General features: G+C 38.8%; 1 protein-coding gene across 2 annotated transcripts in view; it reads right to left on the bottom strand.

Moving 5' to 3' along the window:
• The window catches only part of CHCHD3 (coiled-coil-helix-coiled-coil-helix domain containing 3), a 250,871-nt gene that overhangs the window by 142,510 nt on the left and 81,723 nt on the right, over positions 1 to 26,638 (bottom strand). For both annotated transcript variants that reach the window (XM_036230910.1, XM_016148746.2), the window contains exon 4: positions 16,163 to 16,280. In XM_036230910.1, the coding sequence (XP_036086803.1) occupies positions 16,163 to 16,280 (118 nt within the window). The remainder of the gene's footprint in view (positions 1 to 16,162; positions 16,281 to 26,638) is intronic.

The following is a 26,638-nucleotide window of genomic DNA, read 5'->3' as shown; positions in this document are numbered from 1 at the left end:
ACCTAATATTAACCCCATATATTTGTAAGCTGTTGGACAGTTTTAAAGAATGCTTTCAAAGACATTGTCATCTGACCCAATTATCAAAACTGTTCACACTCAAAACATAAAAGCAGAAATGCTCTGAATAATTATAAAGCACTCTATAGGTATACGGTAGCGCGCGCGCACACACACACACACACACACACACAAAGAGATTACAGCATTAAATATGAGTTAACTATTTTTATTCCATTATGGTTAATTCCTCTTTATCCCTAATCTATAACTATTTTAGGCATCAGCATTAAGCAAGATATATACCAATTCCTCCGACTTGCTTATAGCAGGCTATCATAGCTTCATGCCAACACACTTTTATAAATACAAACTTGATTAGGACAGCAATTTTTTTTTGTTGTTCTGATGTATTCCCAGCATGCAGACCACAGTGCATAACATCATAGTAGGCTCCCAATAAATGATTCTTGAATGACTAGAAATGCAAATGAAATATATTCACACATGCGATAAACACACATAAATATACATATGAAGAAGACGCAAGAATAAAAGGTTCACTTGCTAAATTAATAAGGATTGGTTATGACAGACAAGTTATGTTTTAATCTATAAGAGCCGTATTATAATTCCACATTAGTACAATCAAGTGTCATTGAAATCTATCGATGATCATTATTCGATGACCATATTTCCGCCTCTTTCTTTCAAGGTAAGAAGAGAGAGGAGCCAGAGACAATCACCCACTATCTTCACCGTTATAATAGTGGCCTTGAAGACAACCGGCAAATAGTATGAGCTGTTTCCCCATTGTTTAAGAGAGATTATGGCACACGGCATAAGTTTCACTGTCTAGAAAGTCATAACACTAATCTTTGCCCAGCTACTTAAGTCTCTTACGTGAGGAGGTAGGTAAATGGTAGAAAAGGCCACTGAGAAGACTAACATATAAAGGAAAAACAGAGGAGGTGTATTATAAAAGATAAACATACATCCACATAGAAAAGCTATTTATCCCAAGTGCCCTCTGTGTGTCTGACTTATACAGAAGGGGAGGGGCTGCCCAATATTCAATGGGGCTTCTAATCCCAAACCAACCTAACCCTGTAGAAAGAGCTCTGTCTGGCCTTCTTGTTCTCTGGCCTACAATCCTTGGAGCCTATCTGAAAATCACAGTTATAAGAAGATGAAAAACATCCCGGATGGGAAGCTAGAAGATTGAGGTGCTAATTCTTACTCTTCCGCTTCATCCCTAAGGGCCCTGGGCCTCTTCAAAGAGGAGGAGGAGGTTGTTAGGTAGGGCGATTTCTGAGTGTCCTCAAGTTCTAACAGGAAGTACAGGGATTATGCAGGTAGATTTTGCCTCCTTCTATACCAAGGGTGACCGGCCACCGAGACAGAGAGAAGGAAGGGGCCCAAGCCCCAAACAGCAGGTTCTGGGAAAAAGTGAAGTGGGCCACAGCACTTGGAGTTGGCGGGGCTCTCGCTTCCCGGGGTGTGGCCTCCAGGCACCCCCTTCTCAATTCTCTTTCTTCCACCAAGGTCTGAAGAAGAGAGACCTACTTAGCACATGGCACAGGAGCTGTTACTGAGGAACGGCATCAGGCCACCTGTCAAAATGCCCCAGGTAAGGAATTAATTACTTGGGTGAAATTAGTACTGCACATTTAGAAGCCTCATTTGTCAACAGCCTAAGAAGTTTAGAGAGACTTACGAATCAACTAAAAGGTCAAATTATCGCTTTAAAATAAGAGATACATCTACGAAGGAGAACAGGCCTAAGGGACCTCCAGATCAGACATGCTCTTTCTGCAGGCCGTCTATGTTGAAATCGAAGTTATTGGATAAGCTTTATGACCAAAACGTGCGCTGGCAGGAGGCTACGAGAGCCCGGCATCGGCGTCTCCGCCGAGGCGGGCACCCAGCGGGACCTGACCACTGTCAGACCAGACTCAGGGCGGGAACGACACGGCGTGGCTTGTCCGTTTGAACCTTTTCTTTCCTTTTACGTACAACTCTTTTGAAGACAGTAATTAATGGCTGAAGGTACTTACATTTTTTTTTTTTAATATATGAATCGGGTAAACACGGAAGTGTTTTAAAAATATAAGAAAAAAGATCCCATACCAAGCTTCCCGTCTGTTCAGATATACAGATTGTTAAGGAGCATGCTGACTTTTATTCTATTAAACATCATTTATAAACATGTCCCATGATATTAATAATCTTTATGAAACTGTGAAGACTGAAAAAGATTGACACGTTTTTCTTTAACTATGTTAACATATTCCATCAGTGACAGGCAAGTCTTACTCTGGAGTATGTTTTGAATTTATCCTAGGACAACTATTTCTCCCTTACTTCTAAGCTACTGAAGAGGAGACATCTCACTGAAGTCCAGAAGCACAGAAGAGACCTTCCAAAATGAAAGTGTCCTTGCCCAGTTAAGAGCCTTTGAGCCTTATCAGATCTCCAGTGACGAGGAGGCGATCTCATCATTATAAACGGGAGAGGAGGAGAAGGTGTGCTCCTCTTCCCCAAATGTCAACTAGCATCCTTTCTGCCCAGGCAACAGGCGTGTGTACCAGTGCTGGTCTTGGCAAGTCAAACACTCAGCACTTGTCCCCCTTAATTCTATCTTGAGAGAGGGGGAAACAAGAATCTCCAGCCAAAGTGAGACAAGGGCAAGGTCACACCAAATCACCGAAAAGTGCATTTTGGGGGAGGCATAACGTGGCGGTAGCAGCGAAGCACATCGTTATTCCTCCCGTATGCGGGACAAGTTCAAAACCCCCAAACTAGGTTATGCTCACATTCCAGAAATCTTTTCGACCTCCTGCAATGTACATAGTTCAGATGTGGAGAAACGGCTCCCAAAGCACTGAATCAAGCTGTACGCACCGTAAGAACATTCCCCGAACACACAGTTGCCTGCTGCTCGCTTGTGTCCTCTCGTCAGCGGTATGGGAACAGAAATGTCTTTTACACAGTTTCTCTGGAGTGACAGAGAATTGATAGAAATGCATGGATGGATTGACAGCTGGCATGGATCCATTTCTAGTTATTTTACAATTATTGATTAGGGAACACAAACAGGCTTTACTACTTGCCAAACAAAAAGCTAGCCCCCTTCCCCACTTCGTAAATCTTGAGAAACAGCCAAAGAGACATGAAAACTGATATATTCTGGAAACAGAGCATGCCAAGGCAAGATTACAACCAATTCAAAGCTAAGAATTAAGCGACGAATGTATCTGCAGACCAGAGCTTGAGAAACTTTAGTCCCGGCAAGCCACCTCCACACAGCAGCCGCCTTCCTCGCAACTGGACTTGACGGGAGGCTGCTTCATGTCAAGTAAAAGATTTCTGTCAGGTGAACATGTTTTAATCCATTGCATGTATTTGTACCATGCCATTTACAGGGACAAAACCTGATGACTTCAAGAGTCTGCTTTTGTGTCACTCTACCGGCCTGGTGTACATATTCTCAAGGCATGCACACACACACACACACACACACACACACACACACACACACACACTCGCACACAAATATGAAGGAAGACGAAGAGAGCGTGGGGCAAGCGCTATTAGAACATACGTGCAAAGCATATGTATAGTCATAGATATATCTTGGAAATGATGGTCTACAAAATGGAGATACATGGTTAAAGAATGCTGTAGTCTCAAGAAGGATGCTATTTAGAACTTGTTCTTTTTGATGTCTTCGGGGTTGGAACTCAGCTCATTTATAATATACTGAGATCCGTAAAGAGTTAAAAAACAACGCTGAAGCCCTGGATACATTCTGTTACCCTTGGATGGCAAGAAATGATGGGAATGTTCTAAACAAGCCAGTCCAAATACTGCAAGTTTAACATGGCGAGGTGGAGGAAGGGGTGAAATTAGAAAAATTATGGCCTGAATGAGCAAGGTAGAGATACAATAGTCAGATTTTAAAAATTAAGAAATGATTTTTAATGAATCGAAGAAATAAATGGAAAATAAGTGGGGAAAAAAATTTAAAAAGATGAATCTTTGTTTGGACCCAGAGGTAGGAAAATGATTTAATTCACTAGAATATAGGAATTTCAGATATTTAATAGTCATTTTGTAAAGGTACAAACTAGACCAACTTCTGTGTTCGTGTTGCTTAATTTGATTGCATGAGTATTTTAAATGCTATCAATTTAGGTTTATTATGCTAACAAATGTCTGAGTTTTCATTCTAAGCCAACATATATTAGTAAAAATCATCCCCTCCCCTTACGTTCAAGAAAAAGACCCCTCTCGTTCTCACTCTTTCCGTATGGTGATTGCTTTTATATCTGTGCCTATGATTAAACCACTTCTACTAACCAGAGTAAGTTTTCAATAACAAAAATTCAATTTAACCAAGAAAATAGAGGCTTTCAACTTTATTTTTCTTTTATTTAATGGATTTTTTTTAATAACTAAAGAAAATTAAAATAAATGTGACTCCTGGAATTGATAACCTATTCATAAAACAAAATTACTTCATGAAAAGTCGATTTATAAGTATATAGAACTTTGCATTCTCTAAAACTCCTGTGTTTATATATTTATTCATCAAGGTAACAGACTTGAAAGAAAAGTACATTCAACGACCTTGTCCTCATTTTAAACAGACTGAAACAAAGGGCATGAAGAAAAAGAGCAATTTTCCTAAAATTACATGGAGCAGTACCTGGGGGTAGGGGTGGGGGGTAGCAGAGAAAAGGCTATTTCAGATAAAATTATTGTTCAAAAACCTCTGCGGAAAAATAAGAAAAAAGTTTACTAACCATTTTTAATGATACAAATACAGTGTCTACTACATTTCAGAGATATAAGATCTATTCAGATTCTGATGAAAACGTTTACGTTGTTTTCATTTGGGTTCATGAAAAGAAAACATCCAAAACAAATGTTTCCTCATCCACAATAAAGAAAATTAATCTAAATGCTTGAAACTTCATCTCCTTTTTTTTCCCTTCTACTTTTGTCTTTCTAAACCTAGCGATAAGAGCAATAATTCATAAATTGCAGTTAACGAAGTATTCACCTTGATCCTATTATTTGCAAATCATGTTTAAAATGTTTTGAGACATGACAACTAAATGTAACATATGCACTAGAACGTATCCTTCCCTAGAAGGAGAAATTGCTATAAAATCATTATTGGGATCTGGATTAAAAATTAAAATGTTGTATCAATGCTAAATTTCCTGATTTTGATGGCTGTACTTGGTTATGCATGAAATACACTAATTTTTAGGTGGTAGAAGTATTAGGGTGCAAATTGGCATATCTGCACCCCATGCTCTTATGGGTCGCAAAATGTGTGTGTGTGTGTGTGCGCGCGCGCAGGGACGTGTGCATGCACATATGAATGATAAAGCAAGTGCAGTAAATGCTTAAAAATAGATCAATCTGAGCCAAGTTCTTTGCTGTTACAACTTTTCTGCTAGTTAAAAATTACTTAAAAGTAAAAAACTTAAGAAATTAATTTTAAAATTCTACTTCATACAGCTGCTAGAAAATGCCTTTACTGAATGCAACAGAAATAAATTGTACACACACACACACATGCAATGGCTAACAATATTTATACTCTGCTTTTAAATTTGTAATAGTAGCATTAAAGTAAATATTAGTTACCAGCTCTTCCCCATCATTCTATCAAAGCTTTGGGGAAAGAGCTTTTCTTTAGAAAATAAACTGATTTTTATTACATTAATTAACCTGCTGTCGATAGAATGATTCTTGGAGTTACTAAACTACATTAACAGTTATATAACTATGTCCCAAATTTATTTCATTTTTTTTAACTTAACAAATCTCCAAAATGATCAATAACAGTTTTTAAAATTCGATTCAGAGCTTGACTATAAGAAAACCCTGTGGAATATCTTCACATTAAATTTCTCTTAAAATTCAGTGAAAACACAAAATTGATTGAATCTACTGAGTAAAATGGACACTGATAACATATATTACATTTACGCTTAAAAATAATCTATTGCTGCAAGCCTATCTCGAGTCTCTTCAACAAGCATCCTGCCAGATTAATGCATCTTCATTATCCAAAGTACAAAAATAATCAAATTATCTTTTACCTCTCCTGAAAATAAAGAGTTTACATTGTAAAATGAAAAAAAAAAAAAGGAAAAAGGAAAATTTCTTCCTTTATAAACTGATCCTCTTCTAAGGGCAAGGGAATGGATAATTGCTATGAACAAGGTCTTTTTATATCTATATTATCCACTTCTCCCAAAATATAACAGGTCATAGCAAACATTTTTAATAAGTACACTCCAAAATGACTTTATAAAAGTATACGATAGCATTTTATTTAACTGGTATCATCTGCAATTCACAGGTAAGAATATTTTTGGAATATGAATTTACAGACTGAAATACCAGAACTTTTTCAATTCAAAATGATTTAGATGTAAGCTTTAATTCTAAAATGTATTAATATATTTCTTGTTTTCAAACATTATTCTTAATCCCTGGTAGTCTTATGAGTATGAATGCATTATTTCACTAAGCAATAATACACAAGGCTTGGCCAATCTGCCTCTATGCTGAGTAGGCCCTTCAAGATATGTTTTTTACTTTTTACTTTGTGAATGTGCTCATCATACACATGGGTTTTTTAGTGCCTTTTTTTATTTGTCTGCAGTAATTTCTCCTTTGTCCCTATGCCTGTCTCTAAAAGTCCCCTCACCTATTCTAACAGAGTGGGTCCAATCCACTATAGGTTAAAAATATAATGGCTAAATTTGCCAAATTGTGGCCCAAATAAGATTACCTAGACAGAGGGGATCTAATTTGTTGCTCTTTCCCTGGGCAAACTTCAGGATTCAGTCTCTCTGAACATAAGTTTCATATCTCTAACAAGAATGCTTGATGCCCTACCCATGGTAAGTATTTATTAATACCAGATAATGGAACCAAAAGCTTTTGGTTAAGTGAAAAGTACTAAAACCAAATACCAATCATTTCTGTTGTGATGCTGCTCATCAATAAAGTCATGAGCATTATCATGCTACCTGGAAAACACTCTGCATTTCCTTTTGAGTTCAGAGCTAAGGTTCCAGGCAATCAAGCTAACTCTGTTCCTGAAAGTCAGACAGTCTAAGGAAACATGAAAGAATTAATGTCTAATATCTAAGCAGAAAATGTATCTAAGCGGGTTTATAATCTCCACTGAAACTGGCCCTGTGACACTGGTTGGTGTTCTCTCTTATCAAGAGAATATTAAACACAAATCTGGAATTAAATTTACAGTCAGTGTTGTAAACAGGCGGAGGATATTTAGACACAGAGCTAAGTATGGAACTCTATTTGTCACAAAAGATGGCAGAATGGGGAGAAGTTAGCTTGAAAACGCCTCTAAACTAATCTAATCAACAAATTTCTGTGACAAGGAAGACATCTGATAAATTTATCACAAGTAATCATAAATTATTGGTGCTTATCATTCCATTATATTTTTTTGAAAATAGCTTGGTGCCGTCTGAGTAAATCATATTCTGCCTGGGGCTCTGTAGCTTACCTCGAATTATTTCAGAATCATCTAAAATAACTCATTTTTCTATTAAAATGATGAATGGGCTAAATGAGGTATGTAATAAATACTGCAGGTTTGTAAACAGATTCTTGCTCTCTAGAGAATGGAGGCCTTACTTCATTTGGTAATTCTGCCCTTCAGTATTTTCAGCAGAAGTCATCCTTAAAATATAGTTAGTAAAGAAAAAAGTAGAGAGAGTCACACTAGAACAAAATGGTGAATGTCTTTATGGTTAAAGGAATAACCCAGGGTCCATAAAAATAAATTCTCCCACCTCTAAAAGCAGGGCACAACTCAAAACATCGAAAAACACAGAAACAGCCTAACTCAGTTCCATTTAGGAATAATATCTAAGCAATAAAAACAGATACACAAAATAAATAAATAGAAAGCTGTTCAAGAATGGTCAACATTGTGAACAATTTAAGGTCCAATGAACAAAAACGAAGCAGATCTCATTGCACGTGGTGTGTCACACAGTCAGCATTACTGTTTACGACTGCATTCCCCAAACCACAGGTCTGCACACTACGGGTTGAAAGCAGTTCTCCAAGGCTGTCTCAGAACCAACAGTGTGAGACTTGCCACTGAAGACAAAATGGAAAGACTGAGGCTGAATACAAAGAACCACATTTGTCTAACGGTCTCATTCCAAACATAATGTGCAAAACTCTTATTTGTAAGGATTGACGGACTTCACTATGCTTATGTTAAACTTTTAATTTGTTACAGATTAAGGCAAACACTGAGGGACATATTTCTTAGCCTGACTCTTCAGCAGGAAATGAGATTATGATGTCAGTTCAATAAAATTCCAAGGCCCTAATGACAATTCATTTTAGACCAGGCAGTGAAGCAAATAAGTTAACAATAAATGCTAGGCCATTAAAAAAAGAGATGGAATTATAACCAGCTTTTTGCGCCTTAGTTACCTATGGATTTTTACTCAGTCCTCTCCATACCTCACCTTGACACCCATAATGACCCACGTGATGGGATGTCAATACGCTCTTTATGGCAGGGATACCACATAGGACACTGCTCAACAAGAGCTGCCCTGAGCCAACCAGTTTTCAAGTAACTTGATGCAATTTTTAACGTACATTTAGAATGAAAACATGAGAGCACATCCTATGCAGAGATATTCCTCATAGTTGACTTTAAATACCATTAGTTGTCACCATGAACACCAACAGCATTTCACTCAACTATGCTATTTTCTTCTCTAACCACTTTGTCAATAAGTCCATAGAGTCTAGATAAGATAGTCCCTTGGGAAAAAGCAATATGAGCAAATTGCGGTCATCTCTACATTGTGTTCACTGGACAAACCTGCCAACCTTGAGAGTGAGATTTAATCTCCACTTCCAGAAGAACATTCAGCCATTCTCTCCTTCAGGCCCCTCGGCGTCTGCTCAGCATGATATCATGCTTCTCTAAGGCTAGCTGGTAATGTTAAGAGCCTAGGTAATTCTGCAGAGCTGGATGAGGAAGGCATCTGATATGCACATTTGAGAAACATATCCATCTGGTTAAGTTTTCAGTATGCAAGCAATACTGAAATCTGTAATAACAGTCCTATCCTTTCTCGGGGCTGTTAACATGAAGGCTGGGCTTGCAAACTGAGACAGAACATGTCGTTTTCCACTGCAGTAGCAAGCAGACCTGAAGCGGCCCTGGCTCTCTGATTAACAATCTCTTCGTAGGGCTGTATGCATTCCAGCTGGCAACAACGACGCTGCTTTAAGACACAGGAAAGATGGACCACATGTAAAAGCAAAGACCATAAAGGAAGAAGATGGCATATGAGGGCTTTGTGCTAGAAACTCCAGTGGTCTGCTGAATCCGCACGCCCAGAAGGCACAGTGATGCAGTACGCCTTTGCTCCCACTTGTCTTGAAGGATGCTGCCCCTTAAATTTCCTGGTAAAGTAGTAACTGGGCAAGAGTTAGAAAGAATGGGACCTGCAGATGGATCCCAGGTTCCGTTCTCACCAGCAACACTGAGAAAAATATCTTAGACTTAAATGGCTTAGATCCCTCAAACATGAAGCAGAAATTCTATACTTACTCGTGAAGACTTTTGCAAGCAAAACTCAAAATCATTAACTTCATTCTTGCCATAGAAAGCAAGTTAATACTCCATGCATGTCAAAACAATCGAGGCTGAGTGTCTACAGCAAGAAAGCCAGCACAAAGCATATATAAACCAGAGGGATCACATTAATAGAGGTTAAAATCAAAGTGCAACATTGCACCCAAAAATAGAGCAAAAAAAAAAAAAAATTAAGTATCTTTAAATACCCAATAAAAGAACCTAGGATAACTGCTCTAAACCGCCACTTCACTCGCCTTGTTAATTTTAATGATACCAAAAGCCCCAACTGATCGCTCACTGATCTTTTACACAGAACTTCGGCGCATGAACCATGCTGATCATTTCAAAATGACAACCCCAATTGTATCTTCTGCCCTTGAGCAGGGCCTCACTTATATCTGGGCGGCAGTGGTATTCTTATCTAGTTTCTTTGATTTAGTCATTTTCCTCCACACCCCCAACGCAAAACCTTTTTCTTTTTTACCATGAAATTTCAACTGTCACAGTTTGAAGCACAAACAAAACACAGAACTGAAAAGGACACAGCACAAAATTAATCAATTCTTCTTGATTGCTTCACTGGTGCATTTCAGACAAAAAGGAAACTGGGGATGAAAAGTGACATTTTAGAGAAGCAGTCGCTTAAATGTGCAAAAACTACATTTATGCATTCACCCACCCTATTTCTTATGTTTTTCTTTCTAAACACTGAGTTTTATAAATTTAAAAATTATAACATAAGTAGAAAAAATGGAAACCCCAGGGCAAGAATGACCTTCCCCACAAACTCTACACTTGGCAGGCGAATGACTATAAGGAAAAGCAACCAGCTCTAACTCATGTCCCCAGCAACTGACAACACGTAGCACATACTCGGTGCTTAATAAATTTGTGATGGAGGAGAAGGCAGAATGGGACCGAAACACCTAATAATCTCCGTTTCCATCTGTGTCTTCCCTATTCTATCCTTCACCTCACTAGAGTGAGCTATCAAAATGCCCATCTAACCATTTCGTCTCTGCCCTTCAATCCCTTGGATGGATCCAGCGAGGGTTCTTTGGGACTCAGATCTCAGCCAGGTCAACTTCTTTTGCCTCATCCCTCGACACTCCTTGCACTGTACTTCCCACTCGGCAACTCCTAGTGGTGACCCATCGTCCCCGGGCTTCCGAGCTTTTGCCTGCAGCAGTGGAGGCTGGACCAAGCCCACTCCTCGACTCTACGTGCAGTTCCCTCCACACACTTCAGGGCTCGGCTCAGACACCGCTTTCCGGGGGAACTTTTTCCAGTCCTCCCCCTTCCCCCTCCTCCCACTTCCTGAGTTTGAGTAGATTCAATTCTTCATTTATTCAATTGACAAGTATGTACGGACTGTGTGCTCTTTGCTAGGCACTGGCATAGGTTAGGCCCTCGTATGTGTGTCGAATGAACAAATGAGGATACAGCAATGAGTTAAAAGAAAGTCCCTTCTTTTCACAAAAGTGAGAATTCTCACAAAAATTTAAGTAGCATGGCTCTGTAACAGACTTAACACTTTTAAACATTATTTTAAATATATCTGTCTCCCACATTATACTGTGAATTCCTTGGGGAAAGAATTTTGCCTTTTTCGTTTATACATCTTTAGTATATAGCACAGTGCTTTTCATACAGTAAGCACTTATTGAAACATCTGTCCAAACAGGAAAGAAAACTATTTCACATTTAGGTTTATAAACTCCAAAATATTCAAGTAAATATTTCCTTAAGAAGTAAAGTGAGCTTTCTCTTAACACTTCAGATTTTAAAAAATATTATATAATTCTGTGGTGATAACAAGAGATGGCTAATGTTGAAACAGTCTAATAAAAGAAGAAAAATCAATCAAATTTTAATTGACATTTTAAAACTGGATCAAATATAATTGCAAAGTCAAAAAATCACAACTCCCTGCTTTTTAATTAAAAAATCTAATGACACAGCAAATATTAGATCTTATGTATGAGATCCTGAAGGATGCACAAAATGTCAAGTCTCATTAACTTTCCTGGTTTCCTGGTGCTGTCCTTCTATTTAGTCCTCATTCTTTACAGAGGGGCTTTCTCCTGCTCCTAAGAACAGTCTTATTGTGAATTTTATTTAACACTTCATGTGGGTAAAATTATCCGTGAACTGTTCTCCAAAACCTCTGGATGAAACAGCTGATTAAAATCTTGGTACCAGTCACTGCGGGGTAGAATGAGGGGCTGGCTGGTGTGCTCTTCTTGAATCTAGAGCAGGACTTACAGCTTCTCGAGCCAAAACAGTTCTTCCAAAGGGGGAAGTTTTGATCTGATCCTATTTTAAAACTTCAACAACAGGGCCATCATGACTCTGCCCTTGAGCGAGCTTTACTAGAGCAGGCTGCTGCAACTGTTAAGAAAAAGCCTGGACTCGCATCTAAGGAGACAGCAATCTAAATGTCAACCGTTAGCGGGTGGAAGATGAGGAGGGAGGGAGGAGTCGGCTCTGTTTCACAGTACCAACATCACGTCAATTTCTTCCCCTTAGTTCTCCTGAAAGACAGCTTTCCAATTCCATCAAATGTGTGAAACCCAACCTTTACTTTCTTACAGGCCACAACATTTGGGTTCTAAATAAAGAGGAACAAATCAATGTTTGGCCATCACTCAAGGAAACCCACATATCTTAGGGTTAAGAAAGGCAGCAATGGGGGCCCAGCACTCACAGCGGAAAAATGCTAACATTCTTGGGGTGACTCACATGAACCAAGGGTTCCAAGGTTGCCCACTTCCCCAGGTGGGGATCAAGTGACTTAACGACAGCAGTAGGCTTGACGTCACGTTCCCTACCAAACTTTTTACAAGGCGGTGGGACCCAGAACCTGGACACCTGGACTCTGTCCACATGGGGGAAAAGGCAGAAAGGACTTCATACCCCTAAACGTCAGTTATATGTGCAATAATGCTTATTTCCTTGGTGAATTTTTTCTAACTTTCAATTGTGGTGAAATACACATAAAATAAAATTTATCTTCTTAACCATTTATAAGCGTACAGTTCAGGAGGATGAAGCACATTCACGTTACTGTGCAGCCAGTCTCCAGAGCTCTTTTCATACGGCAAAACCGACACTCGATAGCTATCCCAAAGCTCTCCATTCTTCCCTCTCCCCAGCCCCTGGCAACCAAACTTCCACTTTCTGTCTCTATCAAATCTGACTACTCCAAATACCTCGTATTAGTGGAGTTATACAGTATCTGTCTTTTTTGTGACTGGTTTATTTCAGTTAGCATAATGTCCTCAAAGTTCAATTATGTTGCATGATGTGTCAGAATCTCCTTCCTTTGTGAGGCTGAATGACATTCCACTGTCTGTACATACCGCATTTTTGTTTATGCATTCATCTATAGTACACTTGGGCTGTTTCTACTGTTTGGTTAGGGTGAATAATGCTGCTATGAACGTGAGGACACAAATATCTCTTCGAGACCCTGCTTTCGATTATTTTGGGTAAAGACCCAGAAGTGGGATTAATGAATCATATGGTAATTCCATTTTTGGTTTGCTGAGGAACTGCCATACTGTTTTCCATGGTTGCTGTAACATCTTACATTCTCACAACGTCTTTGCCCATTTTCTTATTGTCTGTCTTTTTGATATTAGCCATCCTTATGGGTATGAGGTGGTTTTTATATTTTTTAACTTTTCTATAATATCACTGTATTATTTTAATAATTATAAGTAAATTCCATAAAATACATTCAATCATTAAAAGTGACCATACAAATATATATATATTTATTGGTATGGAAAGACCTTTACCATATAGTCTAAATTTTTTAAAGGAGAAGGATATTGTAAGAGTTATACAAAACTCTGTATATTATTAACTATGTTTGGGGATATACGTATATCCGTATTAATATAAATGTTTTATATAGACTTAGTGGAATGCGAAAAGGAATATAAAAACGACAAGCCAGAAAGTTAACAGTTATGATCTGTGGATAGTGAAATTTAAGTGATCTTAATATTTTTGTATTTATTTTCTGATCTCTACCCAATGAATATGCATTTCTTCTATGATAATAAATAATAACAATAGAGGGGGTAAATAAGTTGGGAGTCATCAAGAACCTAAGTAATTGTAGGCAGCCATGCGGATATAGCCATAAAGTACAACCACTCAACGTGTCCAAGGACATTGAGGCCAGGATGGGGCCCTCTGGATCAGCTGAAATCACACTGTATAAACCTCGGTTTTAGTCCCTAAGTACTCTGAGGGCTTTATCTGGCTAATATCGATATACGATAGATGCAGAAATCCAAGAGTTGAGAATCTGTTGATCTGCCATCTATATCTTACAACCCCAGAATCAATGAAGAAGAGATCTAACGAAACAGACCAAACGATGCCAGTTTCTTGTGCTTAACATGCTATAAACACATACACACGCATATATACATACACGCACACGCAGGCAATACACAAGATTTATTAGGTACAAAGAGACAAATGAACTAAAGATAGCTATTCCAACCAAACTACATTACATATTTTAGTTACCATTAGAGAAGAAATTCCTATATCGACATTTTTGTGAAAACTCTTCTTTATGCTTTGTCACGTGCATGTGTGTTCCATGAGTTTTTTTTTTTTTTGAGTCCCAATCTTGCCCGCCTCCCTGAACTAAAAGAACAAGACAATATGTCCACATTTACGCACAAGGAAGTGAGGAAAGAGTACTTCAAAGATAAGAGACACAAGCTGGGGCACAGAAGAAAATGCTAACCATGGATTCCACTGCCCACTAGGAACGAAAAAGCTTGCTCCCTTATCTTTGTTAAACAAAGTCACTCTTAACCTTTTCCGCTCCGTTCCTGGCCTTCAAATTGGGGGGCTTTAACGTTAGTGGAAATGACTCTTCAACACACTGGCCATTATTCACCCTAGCCAAATGGTGGAAGCAAGCCAACTGTAGATGAAGGCATAAACAAAAATGTGGCATATACAGACAATGGAATGCCATTCAGCCTTTTTTCCTCAAAAAAAAAATAAATAAAATAAAAGAGACCCTCAAGTTTAGGAGTACAGCAGATACCATCAATGGTTGGATTACTCAACACTTAAGGTCTTTAATCCTGAAATTACCCCCTACTGGGGACAAATGACTTTCCTTCAGCATCTCTTGGCCTCCGTTCCACTCAACATGTGTGTCCTTCATGATGGCTACCAGCCAGTCCTTTGATATTTCTTTCTTAATACATCACTTCTACTCCGGCTTCTCTGTTTACCCATTCGGCCTGGATCTTGGATGAGTCACGGAAGAAATGGGTTCACTACACATTAACTTCCTTTAATTTTCTCTACTGGTATCTAGTCATAGGTTAGCAGCCTCTCAAAGAAAGGACCGAGAGAAAGAACAGAAGAGGGTAGAATCTGATCCTTTTCTTAAAATTTTTAACAATTCCCAATTGCCTGCTGAACCAAGGACGCCCAGCCCCTCAGTCTTGCATTCACAGTCCTCCATCATAGAACCACATGCTACCTCCCCAGTGACCTCCCAGCTACACCGCAACAAGCACTGAAGGTTCTGAGAAGCTACGCGTGGGTTTCTAGGAAGGCTGGAATGGGAGCTGAGCAGGCAGGACCTCCGGCTTCATCAGAGCAGTTCTACTTTTATCTAACAATGGGAAATCATTTAATCAATTACGTTGCACACAGAAGACAGATGTTATTCAGCCATTAAAAACTGTACTTCAGAAGAACATTCAGGGACATGAGAAAATGCTCCTGATGCTAAACATTATATACAGCAGTATCCAAATTCTTAAATATGTAACAGACCTAGGAGTAAAAATTGTCTAGAGGGAAACACAGTATAACTGTGGTTGTGTGAGAATGACAGATTTATGGGTGCATTTCGAATCTTATTTCTATTAATAGTTCTTTCTAAACATGTTCATGCAATCTTTTCTTTAAAATTAAAAATAAATATATATCTCTTTTCTTTAAAAAAGATGTTTCTCCAAAGCCCTTGCTCTATGTTTGCCCTTTCTAAAGCCCAGAAAATGAATGATCGAACCTTACCTTGGCTGGAGTCTTCACAGGCTAACATCTGGTAGTAGCCAGCAGGACAGAAACGAGCTAGGCTGCTCACCCCAGAGGTTTCAAACACAACGAAATCAAAAGGGACACACACACACACGCACACACATACACATATACACATTTTGCACACATACATTATCCCTTTCAGGTGAGAAGCATATACCTGTGTCTCTGTGTTGACCTCTATATCTGAAGTTACCTGCCTTAAAACGTCTTCCATGGTTCTTCGCAGCAAACTGTCAACTAATTGTAAAAGGCAAATTCAAAAGAATTGAGCAAAGAAAACATGAATTCATCAACCTTAAAAGCTGGCAAGGAGTACTCAGCTCTCCCCAAACGTCAGAGATTTCCTTGCAGACAAGACATTTCTACCACGTCCTTAACGCTCACCAGGTGCTTTGCCTTTGCGCGTTCCTCCTCGCTTGATATCCTCTCCCGAAGAATAGCTCTAGTTAACTGCTCATTGGCGAAAGCCCTCTCTCGGTCCAGTTCTTTGCTCTGCTTTAGTCTGAAAAGACAAAAAAAAAAGTCTAACTTATTAAAAAAAAAAAAAAGATCTTATTAGTTGACATTATTTTTTAATGAAATACATAAAAAAAAAAAAAGAGCTGAACTCATCTTAGCCTATAGTTTATCAAGAGCTGGTATATTTCCTAGCAAATCCCCATACGGCCTTTACCCGAGCATTTAAAATAACATTTCAGACACATGAAGTTTACTAATTTGACTGCTAGACTAGTTTTACAAAGGTTTTCTTACATACAACTGAAGTCTGCCCACCTACAAATTTCATCCCTTGTGCCTCCGTCTGCTCTCTGGAGATGCAAATAATAAATCTAATTAACAAGCCATCTACGAGACAAATACTTGAAAGTAACCGTCTCTTCCCCTCAAAACTGGCTCAAATCAAATGTTTACTGAACACGCAGCCAGCACTATGGGAGGCACCTGATGACACGGTGCTGAACAAGAAGGCCGTGTTCCTGTCCTCATAGATCTTATATTCCTGCAGAAAACTAAAAACACTGTTTAGATGTCTTCCCTCCCAGCGAATTACTCCCATTTTCCAATAGTCTTCATATGCAAAGTCGGCCAGACTTTTCAACAGCAGGGCTCCTCACCTCTGGAACAACTTGGGTTTGTCCCTTGGCTCCAAACTAAATGGAACACGGCAGACATACTCTAGTAAAAGAGAACAGCGAAACTCCACCTCCCGAGACCTGCACACAATGCTAATTCTACTAATGAAGCATCAGATTGCCTCAGGTTTATCGGTAACCCCATCACACAATTATATCATATTAAACTGCAATCCGCTAAAACCCCTCCTTGTGCATGAAAAAGATAAATTATTTTGGCGCTGATCTTCACCACCGTGCCTGGCACATAAGGGTATTCAGTGATCGCTGAACGAGAGTACATTTCAGTCTAATCTCCTGGACAAAGATTTTCTGATTGCCTTTTCTTCTTGGAGAGAATAACCCCTCTCTACCATCAAATTCCCAAAGGTAAAAGTGATGCTTTGAAAAGGTAAAATTATTATGTTGGTATAAGTGAAATTCTGAGTGAAATCTGCCTTATAAGTGGGAATGATGAGCACCAAATTGAACTCAATATCAGTCTATCAAATTTTAGTTTTAAAAAGATACTTGAAAAGAGCAAAAGAAAATAAAACTTTCTGTTACTATTTTTGAACTGCCACATCATCCTGATGCCCTGTTAAGTCTCAGAAATCAATTATAACAGATAAAACCACTTTGTAAAATCTATTCCAGTTATAACACTTTCCCCCTAAAGATTAAACCTGTATGTTTTTGTGTCTTGAAAAAAGATGAATAATAGAAACAAATTAAAATCTGCACTTTGAAATCCTTTAATGCAAAAGCAGCCACTAGGAAATTCCATAGGCAATAAGCGCAATTACACTTACACAAACCAAATTTCTCTATCTTACATCCCAATACATTTCACAATAAATACGACCACATCATAATTTAAAACACTAACTCACTGGAAATGTATGATTATAAGAGAACGGCATGTCACTTCCCTAGAGAGGTAGTTCGAAAACTGCGGTTCACAACTAGCTGCAGCATCACCTGGGAAACTGTTAGAAATGCAGATTCTCAGACCCTACCTGCACCTGCTGAATCAGAAACTCTGGGGGAAGGAGTGGGCAGCGAGCTGTCTTTTCGGAAGCCCTGATGCATAGGAAGGTCTTGAGAAACATGGCCTTCAATTACCAAAATATATTTTTATCCAAATAAATAAATCCTGGAGATACATAAAAGGAGAGTAACATTCAAAAATGAAGTGGTCCACATAAGAATATTGTACTGATAATTGCTGAGGTTACTGAATCAGATTAGCAAACGGTGTAGTGAAAGCATTTTTACAAGCATATCACCTGCAAGGAAAAGGTATTATCTATTTTACATGTGAGGTGGAAACGAAAATACTAAAAACTATTATCATTTATGGGTCATCTCCTAAATGCCCAGCACTGCACTATGCTCATAAGGCACTTTACATACACATGTAAAACTACTATAAAAATTATTTGTTTGTGAGCATAAAATTAATTCTATATGATGAGATTTTCTCATATCTACTTTGGTGTACCAAATTTTAAAGTATTGTTTACTTTAATAATCACTTTTTTTTCTGAGTTTATTTGCACGTGGCATAAATTTTAATTACAAATGGAGTTAAAAGTGGCTCAATATTTAAGAAATATCATAAAGTTTTGGTAGGTTAATGAAAAAGAAGCAAAAATGTGAGCACAAAAGCTTTCGGTGCTATAATAAAAAAGAAAGGTTCTTCAGCTTACAATACTTGGTATAGATGCACTGACTCTGGAGTTTGACTCCTGGGTCCAAATCAAGACTCTACCACTTACTGGCTGAGAAGTAACTCTTGGTAACCCACCCGAATTCTGTGCTTCTCCTGAGAAAAATGGACTGATGTAATAATACCTTATACAGTTCTGTATATACAAAGCGCTGAGCACAATGCCTATAAGAATAAGCACTCCATATGTTAGGTAAACAGCAGCAGTAATAATAGTTCCCACTGTGGGGTCGGGAATCCAGAAAAGGCAGTGATGTCCTGACAAAGAGAAAATCTGCAGATTCACCAAACACGCGGTGACCACATACAGCTTTGTCTTCTCTGCCTTCCCCTTCTCTCCCATTTTCACCCATAAGTTCTGCTTTATTTTTATTAGCTACAAGGGCTTCCAAAATCAAAACTTGACAATGACCCAGCAGCCCTATCTTCGCACAGGCTCCTTTACTTCTTCCCCACCTGCCTATACACTCTGTGAGAACCTGTTTTTAGTTCACTGCATCATCCCCAATGCTTTTAACGGTGCTTCCACAACATAAGTGCTCAACGAATACTTGTTGCATGTATGCATGCATAAGGGAATGAATGGCATATTTCCAACCGCAGGCAAAAATGAAAAACTAGCTGCAGAAAACAGAAGACAAGGGGATTTAAGAAACAAACAGAAGACAAGTCGAATCCTACCAAGGGCCGATCTGTAAGTGTCGCAAGTATAATCGGATCCCAGGCTTCACTAAATCGCTTAAAACAGAAGGATGTTATAATACTTGCATTATAGAAAGCTGTTCTATAGTCCACAATATGAGAGCCTCTGGAATATCACCGCCTAACTGTGCTTAGTTCTTGGCTGCAGAGAGATTGGCAGTGGTGGAAACTGACGAAAAGGAAAATTATCTTCCCTTCTTAATAAATTTTTACGGTTATTTTCATTTATCCTTACAAACAGACCTGCATATTTAGGAGCCTGGCAGTAGGACCTAGAACAAATTCTCATCACCTACCAGCAACTTAGCTGCACATCTAATAAACCTCAGTTATCCCAGCTTTAAAATTTGACAGTCGAACTATGTATGTCAAGGTCCGTTGCAGTTAAAAGTTTTGCAAACATCATTCATTAAATATATTATTCCTCATGCCCTAAAAACTCTCAAGAAAGGTGGTGGAGGGGAATAAATGAAACAAAGAAGTATTTTCTCCAAATTTTATATTTTTCATTCAATGGGCATTCAATTTGTAGTCTCGTCTTTGAGTTTCCTACTGCTTGATAAAAACCATATGCTAAGTAAGAATAAACAGACTCACAAATTCATTCAATATAATTACTGGGTGACAGGACAGTATTCTGATTACTGAGAACAAAATGACAAGCAAAAGAGACGCAGTCCCGACCCTCATGAAGCTCAAACTCTGATAAACGCATTATTTGTGAAAAGCAAGGCTATGAAACTACATGGGTGGGCGATGATACCTGAAATGAACATCTAACACATTAACTGATCAAGGTGGGGAAGGAGAAAGTGTCTCAGCCGAGACCCCAGCGGGGTCCAGAAACACTGAGGAAGGATTTTCTAGAGTTCTGTGACTGCTGTTTCAGATGCCAAAGGTTGGCAGATCTAGAGTCACTGAGGGCGGGCTCTTAAAACACGCACGCGCACGCACACACACACACACACACACACACACACCACACAACACACGATTATCAATACAAATTAATGCGAGGTTTGAAAGGATCTGCTGAAGCTTAACCCTGCCTTTGCTATTTTAGACAATTTTAGAACACAGCTTTGTTTTCTTCCAAATTATTTTGGAGGGCCGTTCCACATAAATGGTATAACTAATTGAGGGTTCCTTTTTTACTTTAGAAGTAAAAGCAACAGATTGGAAATTTCTATATTATATTATTTCTCATTTCCCCAAATCTCCCCTTCACAAAATTCATTTACAGCAACATTTTCTTCTAATAAGTTTCCTCTTTCACTGAGTCATTTAGGTCATTTAACAACTAGCTACGACTACTTTGCAAAGAACATCTGTGTATATTCTCAGAAGCTCCTAATTTCTTTTCCAAACTTCCTCCCAGGTGCCCTTGGTTTTACAACCCATCAAACTATTCTATTCAGTGGCCATGTAGGGAAGGAAGGTAGATGTCTGCATGATCAACCAATTTTTCTCTCACTCTGAGCCGAATGAGAGGACCCTGCTTGCTGGGCCTCACGGAAAGCTGCCCAACCAGTGCCGGAGGCTCCGAATCAGAAGCCAGGTCGTTCTGTAAACACCGCACAAGCCAACGAAGAGTGAAGCGCCCGCCGACGGGGGGAGAGGGCAGCGCTTCCCTTTTAAAAGGTCCCTGTCAGGTGAAAAGGAGCTGAGAGATAGAATAAGTTTCATTATTAGCTTGGGTTTCCGAAGATTTCAGAATTATCTCAAAATAAAAGTAAACATGCCAAGTATCTTGGAGAATACACTCCCTTTTATTCACTGGCATTTCCCACTTCTTATTTCAGATCTGTCGGCCTAATAGTATTCGACATTAAGCCCGTGATTTAAGTTTCATTTAAACTTCCTTCTTTTAAATACATATCTCTCCTCATTTAAATTCTCTAGAGTTTTAAGCAAAGAGGCAGGAATTTAGTGTAAACTTTTCTTATTTGCATTAAGTAATTGGATAGCTTGCCTAAGCTTAATGAAACAAACACCAGTCAGCGCTGCCCGTACGCCGCAAGCCCGAGCAACTTCGCTCTTTTTCTTAGAATATTCTCCACCAGGTGAGAGATTTAAGATAGCACCAGCAAAATCGATTTCTAACCAGGCACATCTCCAATAATGAATATTATTAAAACATGTTCTTTTAAATGGGGGAAAAAAATAATGATAAACTACACTATATAGGTTTAGCTCTCATAGGTACCTGGTATATAAAATCTAATTCTATATCTTTCGGTTTCTACATAAAAACTAGCCAATATTATTTTATTCCAAAGAAACGAAAGAGTTTAAGAAAGTGGGAAAGGCGTTTTAAAGATAACGCTAGCTGGGCATTTTTATATATTCGACTTCGTTATCTTCCATGGAGGAGGCATTACTATCTCCCTTTTTTTTACATGAGAAAAACTGAGCTGTGAGAAAGGACACAGGAGACATGAAATGACCTGCTCTGATCCCAAAGGCATGCTTCTTAAACCTCCTAAAGAGTACGCCCCCGACAGGGATTAGTTTCCCTTACATTACTCACCTTTGTGGTTATATAAGGACAGTTCGAAAGTCCCCTATAATTCATAATTATTTTAAAAGAAGCTCATTTTTTATTTGTTCTCATTACACCCAGAGTTTGACAGAGTCGAAATTATTACCGGCCTTTTCCCAAAGTGGTTTAACTTTCAACGGTCCTAAATGTTTCTCTGAACTTTTGTACTGCTATTTGGCCATTCACAAATACTCAGATTTATCTTCATGTAGGCTGACACATAAGTAATTCTATACAATTCTAGCTTAGAAAATTACTTTATAATTTAATATATAAGGCCATTATATTACAGAGGGAAAGTTGATAAGAACCTCAGATAATGGATAAGAATAAATGGGAAACTGAGATTGTTAGAGATAAAATGACTTGACAAAATGATTTATCTAAAATTTTTCTATGACCATTATACATAGACAACATCTGCAAAGTACTGCAATGTACTTGATTCAGAAAGACTGTTTCAAACACTGGAAGAGAAAAATGAGCGACTATAACCTCAGAGGTCATTTTTAATGCTAATAAAGAATTTTATTTTAATGCATCATACTTTGTCAGAACATGCTGAACTAGCATTCGAAATACTGTTTACAATTCATTTTTTAAACAGAAAAGCTGAGCTGGTAATTCAACGAAGTAATTATAAGACTATTAAAAATAATGACAGAACAAATATACAGCTTTCTATTAATAAGACCCCACAAAAATAAAAGTACATAGCAAGCTTAATACTTCTCAGATCAAATTATTTCAAATCCTGGAAGGAAAGCAAGTATATTGAGATTCCAAAATAAATACATAAAGGTGTACATTAATATAGCTACATTGTATTCATATATATCTCTATGTATCTATATGTAACAGCTACATGTATATATATGTAATATCTATATGTATAACAGATAAAGTATTTATTAATGCTTACTTTGTGCCAGGTACAGTTCTAAGCACTCAACAGGTATAACTCATTTAATCCTCATATTGATTATTGTATTTCAGATGAGGAAGCTGAGGCAGAAAGAAGTTATAAAAAAGCAAAGTGTACAGAAGTTATAAGTAATTTGCCCAAGGTCACAAACCCAGTGAGAGGTGTAGCCAGGCTGCTTGTCTTTGGAAGCTACAATCTTACAGAAGATGCACACACAAACACACTCTCTCTCTTACACACACACACACACCCCACAGAGAGACAGGGGGTGTGGGGGAACAGAATGTGAGCCAAGGGGAATGAGGGGGTAAGAATTTTGTCTTGTGCATCACTGTAGCCCAGACACTAAATAGTGCCTGGCTCTTGGCAGGCATTCAATAAATATTTTTGAAAGAATGAATACAGAGTGTGAGCATAGTTTAATACTATGGAACACAGGTAATCTTTATATAATCGTAACTTAGCAATAAATAACACTGTCTTGGGAAGCTGAATAACTACAGTCTAGCAAACCATAGAGTAAATCAGTATTATTTAACTGGCATTATGACCTGGTTCTGAATATAACCAAGAAGACATTAATTTTGGTCATCTAGGCTTCTACATAAATATCATTTAAAATGGCATTCAGAATTTAACAATCAAGGTTTCCTTTCTACAAGAACATTTTAAAAAGTGGTTTTGTTTTCCTTCACACCAAAATTTAGTCATGATCTGAAGATTTTCCTGCAGAGCTCCAAAATGATGCTGGCGGGGGGAAAAAAAAAAAAAAAAACTCAGCCCAAAGCTGGAAGCCTATGACTATTACTGGGGATTACCCATGGCCATAATCCTAGGCAGTTCTCGCCCCGCCCCTGCCCACCCCCCTCCCATCCCACTGCCGCTCCTAGATGATCACTTCCCATTAATACACTGCATTGGTACCTAAAGTCCCTATATTTCAGTTCTCATTTGGGAACAAGTTTTTACCTGTTATGGATTTTCTGGGACCCTTTTCTTATCAAATACACTCTCCTAGTGCACTGAAAAATACATTTCCATTTGAAAAGAATTCTGATTTTAGTTCAGAAGTTAATGTCACCATATCCATGGCCCATGCTCCCCCCTTTTCCCTCAGGAATTTAGTTAAATGCCCTAGGAAGAAGTTATAAACAGCCGGAAGCCTCCTATCTTCCGTCTACTGAACAACCTTTGGCCGCTTCTTTACCTGGCTTGAACTGAATGTTCAGAGGCATCTTAACCCAAAATAATCAACTTTTTATCTTAAGATGTACATGAATTATCATAATATTCAAACTATGACTGAACAATGGTGGCGCTGAGGAGACAGAAACACGCACCATTAAATTGTTCCATATCGGCAGGGCTTGAAAATAAAACTGTTCTATAGAGGTAGCGGAAGGAAATGCCCATACATGAGCTGTGGCTACTAAAGGGCTTGGTAGAGAGTATCTACGCCCTTCCCTCCTGCTAACACTCACTGGATGGGTGCTGCAGCTGAGATGTTGGAGGAGGACAAACACAGGGTCAGCTGGAGGGAAAAGGAACTAGGGGTCAAATGCATGTGTCCATGAGGCAAATCACTTTCATCATTACATCTGGGCAAGCTACCCAACTCCTCGGGCAAGCACTGGCCCCATCCTAAATGGGCAGCTTGAGCTGGAGACAGATGACAATCAATGTGAGATGGCTTCCTCCTGAAGACAGGAAACCGAAACAACATTGAGACATAGGTCAGCTCTCATAAAGAAGACTCTGAGCTCTGAAGAAATGACAGCCTCTTAGCGTCCTTATGTATATAAAACAAATTTCAGGCATTTTATGGTATTTTGCACTTATGTTTCTTTTTCATTAAGGACACATATTTTGGAATTATGTCCTTGTAAACTGTAAGTCTTAAGAAACTTTTGGCCAGAGAGAGAGGGAAGACATCACCATTCTCTACTCTAAGGCTTACAAAGGAAAAGAATCAATACTTCTTTTCTATTCCGAAGGACTTTCAAGCTTGAATCAAACTGCAGCCTCTCATTCTCCACCTGCATTATGCCTCTCAGAGATACACACCCCCTAACTCACGCCATCTCTTTCTGTGGTAGGCACTTTAATGTTAAACTTAGCAGATTCCCCTATCAAACCCAGAGTAAATATTTTTAAGTGAAGAATGATTACACAAAGTCCTTTATAGTCTTTTTTTTTTAAATCAAAGAGTCTTTGAATTTCTAATCATTTTTAATTCATATATTGAACTGCTAATTTGACTCATGCATAAAGGTTAATGACTGTTGTTTTTATAAACTGTGCTTGTTATCATTACATAATTGTGCTGCTTTCTTCTGTTCCGTGCTTATAACCTTCCACCGTACCTTTCCTCGTATTTCTTTGTTTGGTATAGCTTTGCCAATCCAATAATTTTTAACCTTTATTAAGGTTGAAACAAATTACTCTGTTTTAAGTTTATGCCACATAAATAATACATAGCTCTTGGTGTGTATGAGGTGTGTGTGTTAACATAATCTGGCAGCCTTGACCAGTCACAATAATTGTGGCCAGTCACAATTATTAGCAGTTAACAACTGATAGTTAATTTTATTTTACATTACGCTTACTATTAATTTTACTTCGTTGTTACCTTTTTCCCCTTTCCTTGCTTTCGTACTAATACCAGGTTACTAGACATTCTCTTCCCCTCTTAAAAAGACCAATGGTATTTTTCCATACAGTTAGTGGTCAGTCCCCTCCCCCACATAACGAATGCTTTTTTCCTCTTATTGTTTAAAAATATAATTCGTACTATTTTCTCAACCACTACCCTCTGCAAACTCGGCTGGAAGAAATCATCTGAAAACCTTAACTTTCCCCATAACCCAACTCTTAGCTAAGAGTTCATAGAATTCATAGGTTTTCTCTTCAAGGAGTTCTCTTCAATCTCAAGAATCCTTATTAGCGCCGTCTATCATTCACGTGCACGGTGCGAGGGCTGAGGCCCCTGGGTGCTTCCGCTCCTTCCCACGCGGCCACGACTCTCTGCGGCACACCCCTCTTCTATCCTGTTCAGTGATGTGCGAGCTGGGAGTCTCTAAACCACGTTTCTGCTTTGCAGCTGGGTCCCTGTTAGGCTCTGCCAATAGAGGGAGCCAGAGGGAGCCTGCGAGGCTGGAGGAAGGCAAAGCCAGTCTCCTGTTGGAGGTCTATCCCTTTCAGCCCCACTCCGGCCTCCCTGCTCCACACCAGCGGCGACACCGCTCCCGCAGCAGTCGCTTAATCCAGTCTGCAGTTTGCCCGCACTTGCAAAATCAACCTCACTGCACTCCGCACGCTGGAGACACCGGTCCTACCTACCAGGAGCCTCCTCAAAAATCTGATTTCCAGACCCACTGGCCTCTCCTCCAAGCCGGGAGATAGGACCACCACCAGCCAGGAGGCACCCCCTCCTCAGAGGGCTGAGCTGCAGTTCCACGGGGCGGGGGCGGGGAGGGGGGGGTGGCGCCGACCCCAAGCTTCAATGTTTTAACGTCTCCTGCTTCCTGCCACAGCTACCTCTAGGATACCTTAGAGCAGCGCTATCCAAGACAGTATTTGCCAATGTGGCTGTGGAACCCACGAAATGTGTCTCCGTCCAAACTGAGATGTGCAGTCAGTATAAAATACACATTGGGTTTTTAATACTTGCCATGACAATCTTTTAAGTAATAGATCACATTAATAAAATTTATATCGATTACATGTTAAAATGATCATCTTTTGAATAACTGGTGAAAATAAAATATCTTTAAGTTATTTTCACCTATTTGTTTTTACTTTTTTTGATGGGGCTACTAGAAAATATTTAATTGCATAGTTCTATTAA

This window comes from Rousettus aegyptiacus, unplaced genomic scaffold (genome assembly GCF_014176215.1).
Source record: "Rousettus aegyptiacus isolate mRouAeg1 unplaced genomic scaffold, mRouAeg1.p scaffold_m13_p_13, whole genome shotgun sequence".
Lineage (NCBI taxonomy): Eukaryota > Metazoa > Chordata > Mammalia > Chiroptera > Pteropodidae > Rousettus > Rousettus aegyptiacus.
This window is presented reverse-complemented; position numbering and strand designations above follow the sequence as displayed.